This window comes from Dictyostelium discoideum (genome assembly GCF_000004695.1).
Source record: "Dictyostelium discoideum AX4 chromosome 2 chromosome, whole genome shotgun sequence".
NCBI lineage: Eukaryota > Evosea > Eumycetozoa > Dictyosteliales > Dictyosteliaceae > Dictyostelium > Dictyostelium discoideum.
The window spans coordinates 7,648,677-7,664,924 of record NC_007088.5 but is presented as its reverse complement, the minus strand read 5'-3'; the positions used below and the strand labels follow the sequence as shown (position 1 = coordinate 7,664,924).

Below are 16,248 nucleotides of genomic sequence, written 5' to 3'. Positions count from 1 at the left end.
TTCTTTTTATTGCTATGTATTTTTTATGTTGTTTTATTTATTATTTAAAAATTTAAAAGAGTAAAAAAAAATAAAAAAAAAAAAAAAAAAGATTAAAAAAATAAATTTAAAAAAAAAAAATAATAAAAGTTTATTTCCTCATTGGATAATTTCTCCACACCCCCACCACAAAAAAATAAAAAATTTTAATAAAATAAAAAATATTAAAAATATATTTATAGCAAAAAAAAATTTTTAAAATAAAACAAATTTAATCTAAATACATCACTCTGTTTTTGAAATCTTAAACGGGTTGTCGACGTTGAAAAAAAAAAAAAAAAAAAAAATAAAAATAAAAAAAATATAAAACCAATATTGATTTTTTTTTTTTTTTTGTTTGCTTTTTTTTTTTTTTTTTTTTTTTTTTTTTTTTTTTTTTGAATAAATATCGCATAAAACAGAATTAATAATAATATCCACAAAATATTTTTTTGTTTTTTTTTTCACATTATAATTTTTTTTTTTTTAAAAAAATTAATTTAAATTTATTTAAATTTGTAATAATAATAATATTAAAATAAAACATTTTTTTATTTTTTTTTTTTATTTTTTTCTTTTATTTTTTTTAAAATCACTAAATAAATGAAATTAAATATATCCGAATTAAAATGTCAACAACATGACAAACTTGTTACAATTTATTGTTGTGCATGTGATGCTTATTTTTGTAAAAAGTGTGATAAAGAAAAACATTCTCAAGATGATAATCAAGAAGATTCTTTACACATAAGAGGTTTAGTTAATAAAGGTAACTAAGATTTATTTTTTTAATCATTAGAAAAAAAAAAAAAAAAACCAACACTAACATTGAATTTTTTTTTTTTTTTTTTTTTTTTTTTTTTCAAATTTTAAAAAAATAATAGATGTAATTATTGGAAGAGATGAAGAGGATGATGATGATGAAGATGACGAATATGATAATAAAATTCAAGACATATTAAAAAAATCAAATAATCTTAAAAAAAGTAACAGTATTGGTGGGAATATTGTTGAAAATATTGAATTAAAAAGTCCAATGAAAACCGATTCACCTTATTTTATTAGAGATAAAAATTCAATTCAAAGTGATATAGATTCTAAAATAACGGAAAAGATTGATTTAGATAATTTAATTCATGAAGAGGATGACCCATTCACAATTGGTATAAATAGTAATAATAGTAATAGTAATAATTTAATTGATGTAAATGATTTACATACACCATCCACACCATCACCTCTACCATCACCATCATTATCAAGATCATCATCTACAAATATAAAACCACAACAACAAACATCACCTTCACCATCAAGATCATCAGAATCAAATTCCACAACAAATAATAATAATAATAAAAATGAAAAAAAGAAATTAAAAAATAGTTCAAATTCAGAATTAAATAGAAAGAAAATTTATAAAAAAGAGAAAATCATTGGTGATAGTGATGAAGAAGAACATATTTTAAATAATGGTAATAAAAATAAAAATAATAAAAGTAAAAGTGTTTATGATTATGACGACGATGATGACAATGATGATGATAATAATAATAATAATAATAATAATAATAATAATAATAATAATAATAATAATGAAAATGATGATAATAGTAATAGTAAGAGTGAAGGTGGTGTATTTTATTCATCATCATCTGAAACTGAAAAAGAAATTGAAAATGTAGAAAATAAAATAGATAATAAACCAAAACCACCAAATAAATCATTACCAAAAACACCACAATCAAATAAAAAGAAGAAACCAGAGAATTCAATTATGGTAAAGAATTTAGATAGTGGTTTAGTTGAACAAATTTTTGAAGAGGAGGAAGAGGAGGAGGAGGATGAGGATGAAGTTGGATCAGAAAGTGGTGGTGGTGGTACAATATTTAAAAATCCATATTCTAATAGAAAGAATAAAAGTGGTAAATATAAGAGTAATTCATGTGCATTGGAAGAGGGTGAAGAGGATGATAGTAGTATTCAGAGTCAATTCGATGGTGAGGAGAAAGAAGCAGTTCATATAGTTCAAGGTATAGTTGAAGGTGCAATTTTATTTGGTACAAACATTGCCACTGGTTTGTCGGGTATCGTTGCAGAACCAATTATAAACATTGTCGATAACCAAGATAATAAAGTCAAAGGATTCTTTAAAGGTGTTGGTAAGGGGTTACTCGGTGCTGTAACTTCACCTGTTAAAGGTGGATCTGGATTTTTAATTAAAACAGCCGAAGGTTTAAGAAACACACCTGCAACAGTGTTCCATGGTGATCATGAAGATCTAATGGGTTTCTCAGATGCCGATCAAGTCAAAGAGAGAGAGGCATCTCATATTTTCGAAGGTATAGCTCAAGGTACAATTAGTTTAAGTAAAAATTTATATTTGGGTGTCACTGGTATAGTAACTGAACCAATCAAAGGTTTACGTGAAGATGAAAATAATAAAGCAAAAGGTTTCTTTAAAGGTGTTGGTAAAGGTTTAATGGGTGCAATCGTTAAACCAGCCTCTGGTATCATTGAAATGGCTGGTAAAACTGCTGAAGGTATAGCAAATACTCCTCATACTATCATCAATGCAATTGAAATGAAAATCGATGAAAAATCAAATAATAATAATAATAATAATAATTTGGATTCTGATAGTGAAGGTGAAACTTATGTTAATCCAAATGAAAATTAAAAAAAAAAAAAAAACAAAAAAAAAAAAAATAATATAAAAAAACCAAAAATAAATAAAAACTTTTTTTTTTTAGGTTTTCCAAGATTTCAAAAAAATTTAGCAAATATAGTATTTTATAAAATAATAAAATATTAATATAAATATGGGAATGGGGTAAAGATTTTTTTTCCTTTTTTTTTTTTAATTTTTTTGCCTTTTTTTTTTAATTTTTTTTTTTTTTTTGTTTTTTTTTGTTTTTTTTTTTTTTTTTTTTTTTTTTTTTTTTTCTTTGAATATTAAAACACATAATAATAAACACACACACATAATTTTTATATCTTCTCATAGTTTTAAAAATTATTAATAATATTTTAGAGAATTCCAATATGGAAGATAAAAACATTCTTTATGAATCAATTCCGACTAGTACAAATAATAATGAACTATTACCACTTCAATTAATACCAATAAAACCAAACATTACACAAGAAGAACAAGATTTATTAGATAATATTGTAAAAAATGAATCTATAATTCCAATGTCACCAAAAATACCAATTAATATTAATAATAATAATACTATTAATAACAATAATAATAATAATAGTAATAATGTTAGTAGTGGTAATCATATAACAAATAGTAATAGTAATAGTAGTGGTAATTTAAAGGATAGTTTTGATTTAAATTCTGTAATTGATTCAACTTGTGTTATGACATCACCAATTGCAGTTTCACCACCAATCATTAATAAATTAATTAACAATAAGGAAAACATTTTAAATATTAACGGTATCCTCGAGAATAATATCAATTGTACCAATGATAATCAAGAATTAATTAATATACTTTTAAATAAAAATCAATTACAACAACAGCAACAACAACAACAACAATTATATTTACAACAACAACAATTACAACAATTACAACAACAAATTCAACAAATTCAACAACAACTGCAACAACAACAACAACAAAATTCAATTTTTAGACCTATAACACCAAAAATTATTGATCAACAAACTCAACCACAACCACAACCACAAACTCAAACAACACAACAACCATCATCACAACAACCATTTTCATATGAAAAAACACCAGTATTAGCATCTAGAACCATTTCAACTCAAAAATCAAATTCTCCGATTCCTTTCCCAAATTTGGGTACTTTAATAAATGATCCAATAAACTCAACCTCATCAACAGCAAGTAATACTAAATCTCAAATACCCTCTACCCCATTGTTAGTTAAAAGTACTGAAAATATACAAACAACTCCTCAAAGTAATAATAATGATAATAATGATAATAATAACAACAACAACAGCAAAAATAATAATAATCTAACAGATATTAATGAGGATAAAAACAATGGTATTGAACAATCCTCATCAGGAAATACCACCACATCATCAATAACAATGACCGCAGCAGCAACAACTACAACAACAACAACAACAGCAACAACAGCAACAACAACAACAGCAACAACAACATCAATAAAAGTTGAACCAAAAAAGAAATCAACATCATTATGGTCATTTAAAACATACCTTTATGATGAAATTCATGGTGGATATTTATCAAATGAAGCAAATGATACATTAAAGAGAGAACAAGTTTATAATTTTGTTCATGTGCCATGGGAACTTGAAAAATTAATTTCATTTGGGTTTTTGGTTTGTTTCGATTCATTTTTATTTTTATTTACATTTTTACCAATCCGATTCTTTTTATCATTTTTAAAATTTTTAATTTCACCTTTTTCTAAAAAGTATTATTATTTATTTTAGTTATACTACTCCTTTTTTAAAAATAAGTTTAAACAATAATACTAACCTTATTTTTTTTTTTTTTTTTTTTTTTTTATATAGAAATAAATTAACAACCAATCAAATATTTGATTTATTTAGAGGATTTATTTGGGTAACATGTTTTGTATTTTTAAATTTTATTGATTCATCAATGCTTTATCATTATATTAGAGGTCAAGCAGTCATTAAACTATACGTGATATACAATGTCTTGGAGGTATTGGATAAACTATGTTGTAGTTTTGGTCAAGATATTTTTGATTCTCTATATTGGATGTCATTCAGTCTTACAAGTTCAAATAGAAATAGACAGGATGGGTTAGTACCAAAACAAAGGAATGAAACTAGAATTTTAGGTCCATTCACTCATCTTTTGGTTGCAACAGGATATGTTTGTAAGTTTTTTTTTTTTTTTTTTTTTTTCTTTTTCTAAATATAATAAATATTTATTATATTAATAATACTTTTTTTTTTTTTTTTTTTTTTTAATTTTATTTTAGGTTTACATTCATTAGTATTATTTTCACAGGTTATTACATTAAATGTTGCAATTAATTCATATAATAATGCATTGTTAACATTGATGATATCAAATCAATTTGTTGAATTAAAAGGATCAGTATTTAAAAGATTTGAAAAGGAGAATTTATTTCAAATTTCATGTAGTGATATTGTAGAGAGATTCCAAGCATTTATTTTCCTTACAATTATTATTTTTCAAAACCTTTCAGATTTAAATTGGGATTTATCTTGGGATTTTGCAATTAATATGTTAACAGTGGTTGGTACTGTTTGGGGTTCTGAAGTTTTAGTTGATGCGATCAAACATGCTTTTATCACTAAATTCAATAAATTCTCACCTCAAATGTATTCAAAATTCTTTGTACTCTTATCCGATACAATAGTTGACCCAAGGAATAGAAATTTCACTGAAAGTTCATGGGGTGTAAATAATATAATTGGTTTTGTACCATTTCCATTAGCTTCAATTGTAAAATTTCCTCTCATTTTATATAATATATTATAAAACCATCATTATTTATTTATTTACTAATTTTTTTTTTTTTTTTTTTTTTTTTTTTTTTAATATTTTAGGTTGTAAGAGTATTTCATAAATTCATTCCATCAAAAGGTATTTTTGGTATATTTTTAATGGTTCAAATTTATATATGTCTTGTACTTTTAAAAATATTTATAAAAATCATTATCCTCGGTCAATGTTTATCAAAAACCACCAATTATGATAACACAACAACAACTATTTTATCATCATCATCATCTTCATCATCATCAAATTCATTAAATACCACTTCAACAACATCAACCTCAACTTCAACAACAAATGATAAAAAAAACAATTAAAAGAAAAAAAAAAATTAAAAATAAAAATAAACGAAAAGAGGCAATCATTTTTTTTTTTAGAAATGTCATCCACAACCTAATTTATTTTTTTTTTTTTTTTTTTTTTTTTTTTTTATTTTTCATTTTTAAATTTTTTTTTTTTTTTTTTTTTATTTTTCATTACTTTTTTTTTTTTTAAACAAATAATATAATATTTATAAAATTTTTTTTTTTACAAAAGAGGAAATATTTCCTTTAATAATACCAATACAAAGTAAAAAAGGTAAGAAAATTAAAAATTAAAAATTAAAAATTAAAAATTAAAAATTAAAAATTAAAAATTAAATTAAAAAAAAAAAGATTTTTTTTTTTTTATATATTTTTTTTTTCGTTCATTAAATTAATTCTCAAATTATATTGTTTTAAATATCAAATAGATATATATTTATTAGTATATTTATTAGTATATATATAATATACATATCTAATATTATATTTAATTATTAAAATATTTATAAATATAAATATAAAAAAAAAAAAAAAAAGCATGGTAGAATTGACAGAGGATCCAGAATTTAGTAAGTTTTTAATTCAAACCTTAGATCCAATATGTGAATTTGATCCATCATCCTTATCGGATTACATTAAAGAATTTCTATCAAATGGATTTCAAACAAGAAAGGATTTAGAGGAAACATTCTCTAAAGATTTGGAGGATTTTTTACATGAAAATACAAAATCATTCATCAATACTCTAGTTTCAAAATTAAATTCAACAAATTATTTCTCAAAATCAACCACTTCACCAATAATATCACCTAGTAATATTACAATTACAAATAGAGATAGTAGAGAAAGAGAGAGAGAAAGAGAAAGAGAAAATAGAGATAGAAGTGATAGAGATAGAGGTGAAAGAGAAAGAGAAAGAGAAAGAGACAGAGAAAGAGACAGAGATAGGGACAGGCTTGAAAGAGAGAGAGACAGAGATAGAGACAGAGATCGTGAAAGAGAAAGAGATCGTGAAAGGGATAGAAATAAGGACAGAGAAAGAGATCGTGAAAGAGAAAGAGATCGTGAAAGGGATAGAGATAGAGATAGAAATAGAAATAGTAGAGAAAGAGATCATAATGATAGAGACTATAATAACAATTCTTCTTCTTCCTCCTCCTCCTCTAATAGATATAGAGAGAGAGAGAGAGAAAGAGAAAGAGAAAGATCTATTTCTCCATCCTCATCATCACTTACAACTCATACAAGAAAAAGATCAAGATCAAGATCAAATTCACCCCAACCACTTGATGAATTTAATAATAATAATAATAATAACAACAACAACAACAATAATAATAATAATAACAATAATAATATGACAGGTAACAACACATATAGAAATGGTAGTGGTGCAAACAGATTTAAAAGAAGATCGACAAATGATGAGTTTAATAACAATAATAATAATAATAGTTTTAAAAAGTTCCCGAAGAGTACAAGAATATGTAAATACATTGAAAAGAATGGTATTTGTACACGTGGAGATAGTTGTAATTTCTCACATGATCTTAGCTTATTAAATAATAATAATAATAATAACAATAATAATAATAATAATATTGATATGATCAATAACAATAATCAAAACATGAACAATAACAATAACAATAATAATAATAATGGATATATGTATAATGGTGGTAATTTTAATGATTTTGATAATAATAATAATAATAATTTTAGGAAATTTAACAATAGGTTTGATGATGATAATAATAATAACAATAACAATAATAATTTTAATATACCAGTCAATAATGTTAGTGACAATAATTCTCCACCATTCCCATTCGACAATGCTAATATATCGCCAAATCAAATGATTTTCTCATCATTTAATAATAACAATAATAATAATAATAATAACATAAATAATAATCAACCATCATTCTCAATGATGGATCAAAATCAAATGTATATAGGTCAAATGAATCAAAATCAAATGGATTTCAATAATCATAATAATAACAACAATAATAATAATATGGACTTCAATAATATGGATTTTAATATTAATAATAATAATAACAATAATAATATTTATAATAACAATAATAATAATAATAACAATAATAATATTAATAATAATAACAATAATAATATTAATAATAATAATAACAGCAATAATTATAATAATGAAGATGATGAAGAATTTAATGATTTCCAAAATAACAATAATAACAATAATAGAGGTAATAAACAATATGATAATATTAAAACATCATCAAATTGCCCAAGTTCAGAATCAACAAAATTGGTTATTACCAACATACCATTACAACAAAATATTGAAGAAGAGATAAGAGAACATTTCTCAAAGTTTGGAACTATTACAAATATAACGAAATTATCAACAGCAAAATCTATGATTGAATTTAGTAATAACTCTGAAGCTATGAAAGCTATGAAATCACCAGAAGCAATAATGAATAATCGTTTCATTAAATTGTTTTGGGAGGATTCATTCGATCATGCAACTGCAAAGAAAACTAAATTTGAAGAACAACAAGAGAAACAAGAACAAATTCAAAAGAAGAAAGAAGAGAAAGAGAAACGTGATCAAGATTTAATGAAAATTCGTGAACAGCAATTGTTAAAGAAGCTAGAGGATAGAAAAAAACTATTGGAAAAACAATCTGAAAAGAAGAAAGAACTAGTTTTAGTCGTTAAATCTAGAGAGGAATTAAGAAATCAACAATTAGATCTTCAAAAGCAATTACTCACTAAATTGGCAATCTGTAAAGATGAAAAAGAAAAAGATGCAATAAAAGAATCAATTAAACAATTAACAAAGTCAATCACTGAATCTTTACAAAAAGATCAACAAACTACAAATCAATTAAATCAATTAAATTCTACTACTTCAGCAGCAGCAACAACAACAACAACAACAACAACAACAGCATCAACAGTTTTAATACCACCATCAACTTCAACTTCAACATCAACACCACAACCATCAACATCAACAACAATTACTACCCTTAATAATATATCAACACCAACTACACCAATGCCAACTACACCAACTACACCAACAACACCAACTACACCAACTACACCAACATCTACCTCTATTGAAATTGAAGGTGCACCTGGTAGTGGTAATATTGAACAATTATCAAATACATTAAAAGAATTAGAATCTGAAGCAAAGAGTTTAGGTATTGACCCAAATACTATAACCTCTGCTGCAACAGCTACTACTACTATTACCTCCATACCTACAACCACAACTACTACTACTCCTATAATACCAAATAAACCTAATTTTAAAAAGTTACCACCAAGATTAGTGGCACAAAAACCAATAATAGCAAAGAAACCAAAGAATAATAGTATACTAATTGATAATACAACCACTACAATTCAAATTATTGATCCTCCTTTAGAATTTAAAAATGAGTCATTATTGAAACAATTATTCACCGATATAGAATCAGTTATTCAAGAGGAGAATTCAATTCAAATTAAATTTGGTAAAAGACAATCCGCTGAAAGGGTGTTTGTTGTTGCCAAAGTTTATAAAGGAAAGAGTTTAAATATACAGTGGGTTCAAGATAAAGAAAAACAACTATTACCTCAATTCAGTAAACAACAACTACCACAACTACCACAACAACAGCTATCACAATTACAACAAAAACTACAACAACAACAACAACAAATACTAGCAAAACAACTTCAACAAAAACAACAACTCCAATCTCAATTTAAACAAACTATAAAAGAAAAGAGTAGCGATGATGAATTTGATGAAGATGCTTATGATAATCAAGATGAAGATGCTGCTGATAACATGAATGACGATAATAATAATAATAATAATAATGAAAATCAAGACGAAGAAGAACAAGACTATGAAGAAATTCCAACAGAAACTATCTTAAAATCCGGAAGCAACATTAATAACAACGCAAATGATGACGACGACGACGATGATGAGGACGATTACGACGAAGATGATAAACCATCTTGGAAACATTAATCATTCAAGACCTTATCTCCCTCAGTTTTTTTTTATTTTTTTATTTTTTTTTTAGTAATAAAAAAATCTAAAAATAAAAATAAAAATAAAACAAAATAAATAAAAATAAAAAGATATTTATTCAATTACCTAATTATAATTGTAACTACCGATGTAAAAAAAAAAAATAAAAAAAAAAATAAAAAAAAAATAATAACAATAACAATAACAATAAAAATAAAAATAAAAATAATCATAAAAATAAAAATAATAATAATAATAATAATAATAATAATAATAATAATAATAATAATAATAATAATAATAATAATAATAATAATAATAATAATAATAATAATAAAAATAATAATAATAATAATAATAATAATAATTAATAATAATAATAATTTTAACACCCACAGTTTTTTTTTTATTTTTTTATTTTTTTTATTTTATTTTATTTTATTATTTCTTGTTAATTTTAAGTTATTTATTCGTTATCTATTAAAATAAAAAACAATAGTGACTTTTAAAAAATATAATAACTGAATATCAAAAAAGGTTTCCCAGTGAAAAAAAAGAGAAGTTATTTAAGTATAAACACAAAATTGTTAACTATTTGTTTTCTAACCATTTTTGCCTCTTTATTAAATATGATATTTTGTGTTTAAAAAATAATTTTTAATTTCTTAATTTGGAAGTTGTATATATGTATATTTTTTACACTCACACTCACAAAAATGAGTTTTTTTTTTTTTGACATTAGTTTTTAAAAAGATATTTGATATCGGATGACTTGTTTTTTTATGTTTTCTAAAATTAATTAAATCATTTAAAAATGTATTTTTTGTTTTTTTTTTTATTTTTTTTTTTAGGAGGATCTGCAGAAAGATTTTTTTTTTTTTTTTTTTGGGGATCATACTATATAAAGGTAAAATCTCTTATTAACCCTCAATATTATTTTTTTTTTAAAAAATGGTTTAAACCATTAATGCTACTACTAAAACAGCAGTTTTGATACGGCCAAATTAAAATGCAAAATATAAAAAAGACTTTTTTTTATTATTTTATTTTTAATTTTTTAATTTTATTTTATTTTAATCTTTTTTTTTTGTTTTTTTTCTTTTTAATTTTTTATTTTTTTTTCATTTTTTTTTTATATTTTTAGTAAAAAATTGAGATCTATTTCATTTTAGTTAAATTAAATTAAATTTTATTTCTAAAAAAAAAAAAAAAAAAAAAAAAACTTGGAAAAATTACAAGTCAAAACTATAAAATAAGACTTTTTTTAAAAAAAAAAAAAAAAAAAAAAAATATTTATTACTCTCAATTTTTCGATTAAGAAAAATAAAAAATAAAATATATTATTTTACACATACAAAACCATTTATATGGCCAACTTAAAAAAAAATAAAAAATAATATTAAAAAAAAAATAAAAAAAAAAAAAAATAATAATAATAATAATAAAGATTTATTTTAAATAAATAAAAAAAAAATAAAAAAAAATATATTTTTTAAAAAAATAAAATGAAGATTTTATTAATTATCGGTTCTACTGGAGTTGGCAAAACAGACTTGTCAATAAATTATTCAAAAAAATATAATGCCCCTGTTGTAGTTTTAGATAGAATTCAATGTTTTCCAGAATTAAGTATTACATCTGGTAGACCCGATGAAAGCGAATATTTTGGTAGTAAAAGGATTTACTTAACCGATTTATTGGTAGAACCAGGGAATGAAAATATAAAAAAAACTTTTTATGTTAATAAATTAATAAACATTTTAAATGAAATAAAGAATAATTATGACACCCAAAATTTACCAAATGAAAAGGGTTATGGCTGTATATTTGAAGGAGGCTCAATAAGTTTGTTAAAAGAGCTACTCACAAAAATTAATAAACTTCCCTATAAAATCACCTGTGTAATATATATTAGACCCAGCGATTCCATTGATAATCATAAATTATATAAAGCTAAAATTTTTAAAAGAGTCTCTCAAATGTTATTCCCAACAGAAGAAGGAAATGACTCTCAAATTTTAGAAGTTAAAAGAATTTTAAATAAAGGTAAAACTGTTAATGCTCAAGGAGAAATTAATTTAGAATATTATGAAAAAATTAAACAAGTTTTAATATCTTTAGTTGGTTTGGTTGGTATTGAAGATGTTATTCACTTTTTAGATAAGCAATATGATCAGAAAAATATAACATCAAAGTTGGATCCAAATTATTTAAATGAAATTCAATCACAATTGATTGAAACTATAACATTGGCTCACTATAATTATGCACTATCACAAATTGAATTAATCGATAGCTTGATTAAACAATTACCAAAATCAATTGAATATTGTTTAAAAAATATTGAAATTAATTAAAAAAAAAAAAAAAAATTTAATTAACTTTAAAGTTTTAAAAAAATTTCTTAATAAACTTAAATTTCTTAATTAATACTTCAAAATAATTTTTTTAAAATAATTAATTATTTATTTATTTGTTTGTTTGTTTGTTTGTTTGTTTGTTTGTTTGTTTGTTTGTTTGTTTGTTTGTTTGTTTGTTAGTTTGTTTATTATTTAATATTGATTATTTAATTATAAAAATTTTATTTAATTATTATTAATATTGATTAATCAGTGTTTATCCATTAAAAGAAATAAACAGCAATTAATTTTAATTTTTTTTATAATATTGATTAATCAAAGTTTATATATTAAAGGAAATAACAATAATTAATAGTTTTATTTATGAATTTTAATTTCAAAATGTAAAAAAGTTATTCCTTTTTTTATTTTGAATTTTCAAATTGTAAATTTTAATTTACAATTTCAAAATAGTCTAGTTAAAATTTAGAGTTAATATTATTTTTATTATTATTATTATTTTCATTTTTTAGGTATCTACTTTTGAAATATGTTAGTATTGAAAGTTAAAAAAGTTAAATTATATAATCAAAAAAAATTTTAATTGATTAGATGGCCAATTGGAGATAAGATTTGGAAGCACCAAAGAACGTGTATCCAAAGGAAATCGAACCTTTGATCGTTTCAATTCCCCATAAAGATGATTGCTCGATGCAGGGATCGAACCTGCGACCGTGGCGTTATTAGCACCACGCTCTGCCGACTGAGCTAATCGAGCTATAATCATATGATTTTTGGTTATTTAAGAAAATTTTTGTTGTAATTTTTTTGTGAAAAAAATATTAAGAAAATAATATAAAACATTTATCGAAGGCTTTCAAACAATAAAAACATTAAGCCCTGAAATTGAGGGTTAATAAAAAAAAACTTTGGTAAAATAAATGAAACAAAACAGAAAATAAAAATAAGATCCCAAAAAACAAATATTTTAATTATAAATCTTTAAAAAAAAATTTATTGATAAATACTAAATTCACCATTTCTGTAACTATTCAAAGTTGTTCTTAAATCATAAGGGAACGAAATGTCTGATATTTGATGACCAATAGTTTCAAGTACTTGACTAATCATATTTTTACCAACTAAATAATGAAATAATAATAATAATAATAATAATAATTGTAATAATTAGGTACTGTGAAAAAGATAATTAAAAAATTGAATAAATAAAAAAAAAAAAAAACTTACCAAGTTTAAAAATTCTAAAATGAGGTCTTGAAGTTTTTAAAATTCCTAAACAATTTAAAGGTGGTTCAATTAAATTTGAGAAAGATTTTAAAAAGTAATAATCTCTATTGATTGTGAATTTATCTAATTCGATTTGATGAGATAAATCTTTTTCCAATTGATCTATCAATGCTAAAATTTGGAATAATGGTATTAAAAACTTTTGAGGAATTTGATATCTATGCAAAAGTTCCATAGTTTCTCTATCATCATTTATTTGTGCTGATACAATTAATGATCCAATTGATTCAATTGACCATAGTATAGATTGTGTATTTGATAATGCTTGTCTAATTTCACATTCATATAAATTATAATCAAACTTTACACCACTTATAAAATTTAATGTTTTCTTTATAATTTTTTCAATATTATTACCAATTTTAAAAATTATTGAATTATTATTATTATTACTATTATTATTATTATTATTATTATTATTATTATTATTATTATTATTATTATTATTATTATTATTATTACTATTTTTATTTTTATCATCTTCTTTTTTAATATTGCCACTATTTAAACTTTCATAATATTCTCTTGGACACTAAATAATTTAAATGAAAATAAAGTTAAAAATTTAAAGTAATTAAAATAATCAATAATATAAATACATACAGATAATTTTAAAGATAAATCATTAATTTGATCTTCATATTGACGAATAATTTTTAAAATTGAAGGTTGATCTAAAAGTTCACTCATTTCTCTATATAGATAAGTTCTTCTTGGTTGAGAGTATTTTGATAGATGAAGGAAATCTTTCCAACCCAATGCTTGAATTAATGGATCACAACTATAGATTGCTTTCAATAAGAAGATACTACCATTTTCAATGATTGGTTTATTATCAAATAATGTTTGTTGTTGTTGTTGTTGTTGTTGTTGTGGTTGTTGTTGTTGTTGTTGTTGTTGTTGACTATTTGAAGAATCAAATGTAACACTATTAAAGGTTTCCAATGTAAATCTAAGACCACGTGTAAAATAAATTTCAAATAATCTATTTCTTGTTAAATTTTGGAAAATAATTGCAAATGTAAAACACCATAATTTAATTGAAAATATTAAAATTTGAATTGTAAATGTTTTAAATAAAATTCTAAAAATAATTTATTAATATTAGTAAATTTTTATCTAATTTTATTAATTTATTTATTTATTTATTTATATAATAATTATGAATTAATAATACTTACAAAAACAAAATACCTAATAAAAATGAACCTAAAAAGAATAAATAAAATGAAGTGTAAAAACTTATCCAAAAGTTATTGTAAAGCATAGATTTAATTTGAATGAATGTTGGTATATTTGCTTTTGGAAATGAATAAACAAATTCTTGATTCGAATAAATTCTAAATAAACCTGAACAAACTAATCCAATACATGATAAAACAAATAAATAAAAGAATAAATTATATTCAAGTTCACATTTTGCTCTTTAATAAAAAAAAAAAATGATAAGAATATTAAAATTAATATTAATTTATATTTATATATATATATTTAATAATGATAAAAAAATACATACACTGGAATTGTTTCAGAGAAATCTTGATAACAAACTTCAATTATTGAAGATAATGAAAATTTGTTCAATGGTATGCTGAAAAAGAAATATAAAAATAATGGTTGAATTAATGTATTTAAAGTAATGAATATTAAATGTGGTATTGATAATACAGTGAATTGCTCTTTGAATGAGGCTGGTACTTGTCTATAAACACTACAAATTGAGTGATATGATGCACCTAATATCAATTGACCAATAACATATAATATTATTCCAAATATATGGTTACCAGTTGTTCTTAATATCACTGAAATCATTGATGTTGATGTTGACTTTGGTGATGGTGAAAACATAAATGATAAAAATAACATTTGAAATAATAATAGTGGTAAGAATATTATGAAAACTGATGAAAATGTCCATGTTTTCCATTCTTTTATCTTCTTTTCAAATGTTTTGTCAATGTAATCTGCAATTTGTTGTTTTTCAAAATATTGTGGTTGTAATAATTGTGATTGTTGTAGTAATTGTTGTTGTTGCAATTGTTGTTGTTGTAATTGTTGTGGTTGTGATTGCTGGGATGGTGTACCAAACCCATATTTATTGGTGTTTAGGTCATACATTGATTGCCTTATTATTTACGAAATAGTTGAACAACAAAAAAAAAAAAAAAAAAAAAAAAAAAAAAATGAAAAAAAAAAAATGAAAAAAATGAAAAAATTTAAAAATAAAAAACATCAATTTTTTCCCTCCCAATTAATATACTCAAACCATCTTTAAGATATTTCTTAATTTAGAATTTCAGTTCAAGTAAAAAAAAATAATAAAAAAAATAGAAAAATATAAAAAAATAAAAAAATAAAAAAAATAAAAAAAAAGGACAAAAGAAAAAATAAAATAAGAAAAAAAAAGAAATAAAAAAAAAAAGAAAAATAAATAAAAAAATTTCTGGTCAGTTATGAGAAAAGAATACAAAAATATTTAAAAAATAAAAAAAATAAAAACACTTTTTTCTGTGATTGTTTTTTTTTTTTTTTTTTTTTTCAAATAATCATCATTAATTAAATTTTGATTGACAGATTTATTAAATAAAGTGGGGTTGGGATTTGATTTATTTTATTGGGTAATAATAAAATGAAACAAATTCTGAAAAAAGATTTCAAAAAAAAAAAATTATAAAAAGAAGATAAAATCATTGCAATTCAAATAATGAAATTAATGAT

At 22.1% G+C, this 16,248-nt stretch overlaps 5 protein-coding genes and 1 non-coding gene across 6 annotated transcripts; 4 read left to right on the top strand and 2 right to left on the bottom strand.

Moving 5' to 3' along the window:
* Positions 1-621: 621 nt before the first annotated feature.
* On the top strand, positions 622-2,698 carry vps13l (hypothetical protein; the record flags this gene model as incomplete). Its single annotated transcript, XM_637604.1, has 2 exons — positions 622-787; positions 903-2,698. 2 exons carry the CDS (start codon positions 622-624, stop codon positions 2,696-2,698), a joined length of 1,962 nt encoding a protein of 653 aa, XP_642696.1.
* A 365-nt stretch (positions 2,699-3,063) lies between these two features.
* On the top strand, positions 3,064-5,859 carry DDB_G0277313 (DUF747 family protein; the record flags this gene model as incomplete). The annotated part of the gene is made up of 4 exons (XM_637603.2): positions 3,064-4,457; positions 4,558-4,892; positions 4,998-5,488; positions 5,593-5,859. 4 exons carry the CDS (start codon positions 3,064-3,066, stop codon positions 5,857-5,859), a joined length of 2,487 nt encoding a protein of 828 aa, XP_642695.2.
* Positions 5,860-6,385: 526 nt separating this feature from the next.
* On the top strand, positions 6,386-9,877 carry DDB_G0277217 (hypothetical protein; the record flags this gene model as incomplete). The annotated part of the gene is made up of 1 exon (XM_637602.1): positions 6,386-9,877. One exon carries the CDS (start codon positions 6,386-6,388, stop codon positions 9,875-9,877), a length of 3,492 nt encoding a protein of 1,163 aa, XP_642694.1.
* Positions 9,878-11,385: 1,508 nt separating this feature from the next.
* Positions 11,386-12,237, top strand: iptA (hypothetical protein; the record flags this gene model as incomplete). Its single annotated transcript, XM_637601.1, has 1 exon — positions 11,386-12,237. One exon carries the CDS (start codon positions 11,386-11,388, stop codon positions 12,235-12,237), a length of 852 nt encoding a protein of 283 aa, XP_642693.1.
* Positions 12,238-12,924: 687 nt separating this feature from the next.
* On the bottom strand, positions 12,925-12,997 carry tRNA-Ile-AAU-7. The gene has a single exon. It is a non-coding gene; the product is annotated as a tRNA-Ile (tRNA).
* A 236-nt stretch (positions 12,998-13,233) lies between these two features.
* DDB_G0277311 (hypothetical protein) lies at positions 13,234-15,799 on the bottom strand (the record flags this gene model as incomplete). The annotated part of the gene is made up of 6 exons (XM_637600.1): positions 13,234-13,361; positions 13,468-14,059; positions 14,131-14,611; positions 14,709-14,951; positions 15,044-15,600; positions 15,797-15,799. 6 exons carry the CDS (start codon positions 15,797-15,799, stop codon positions 13,234-13,236), a joined length of 2,004 nt encoding a protein of 667 aa, XP_642692.1.
* Positions 15,800-16,248: the final 449 nt, after the last annotated feature.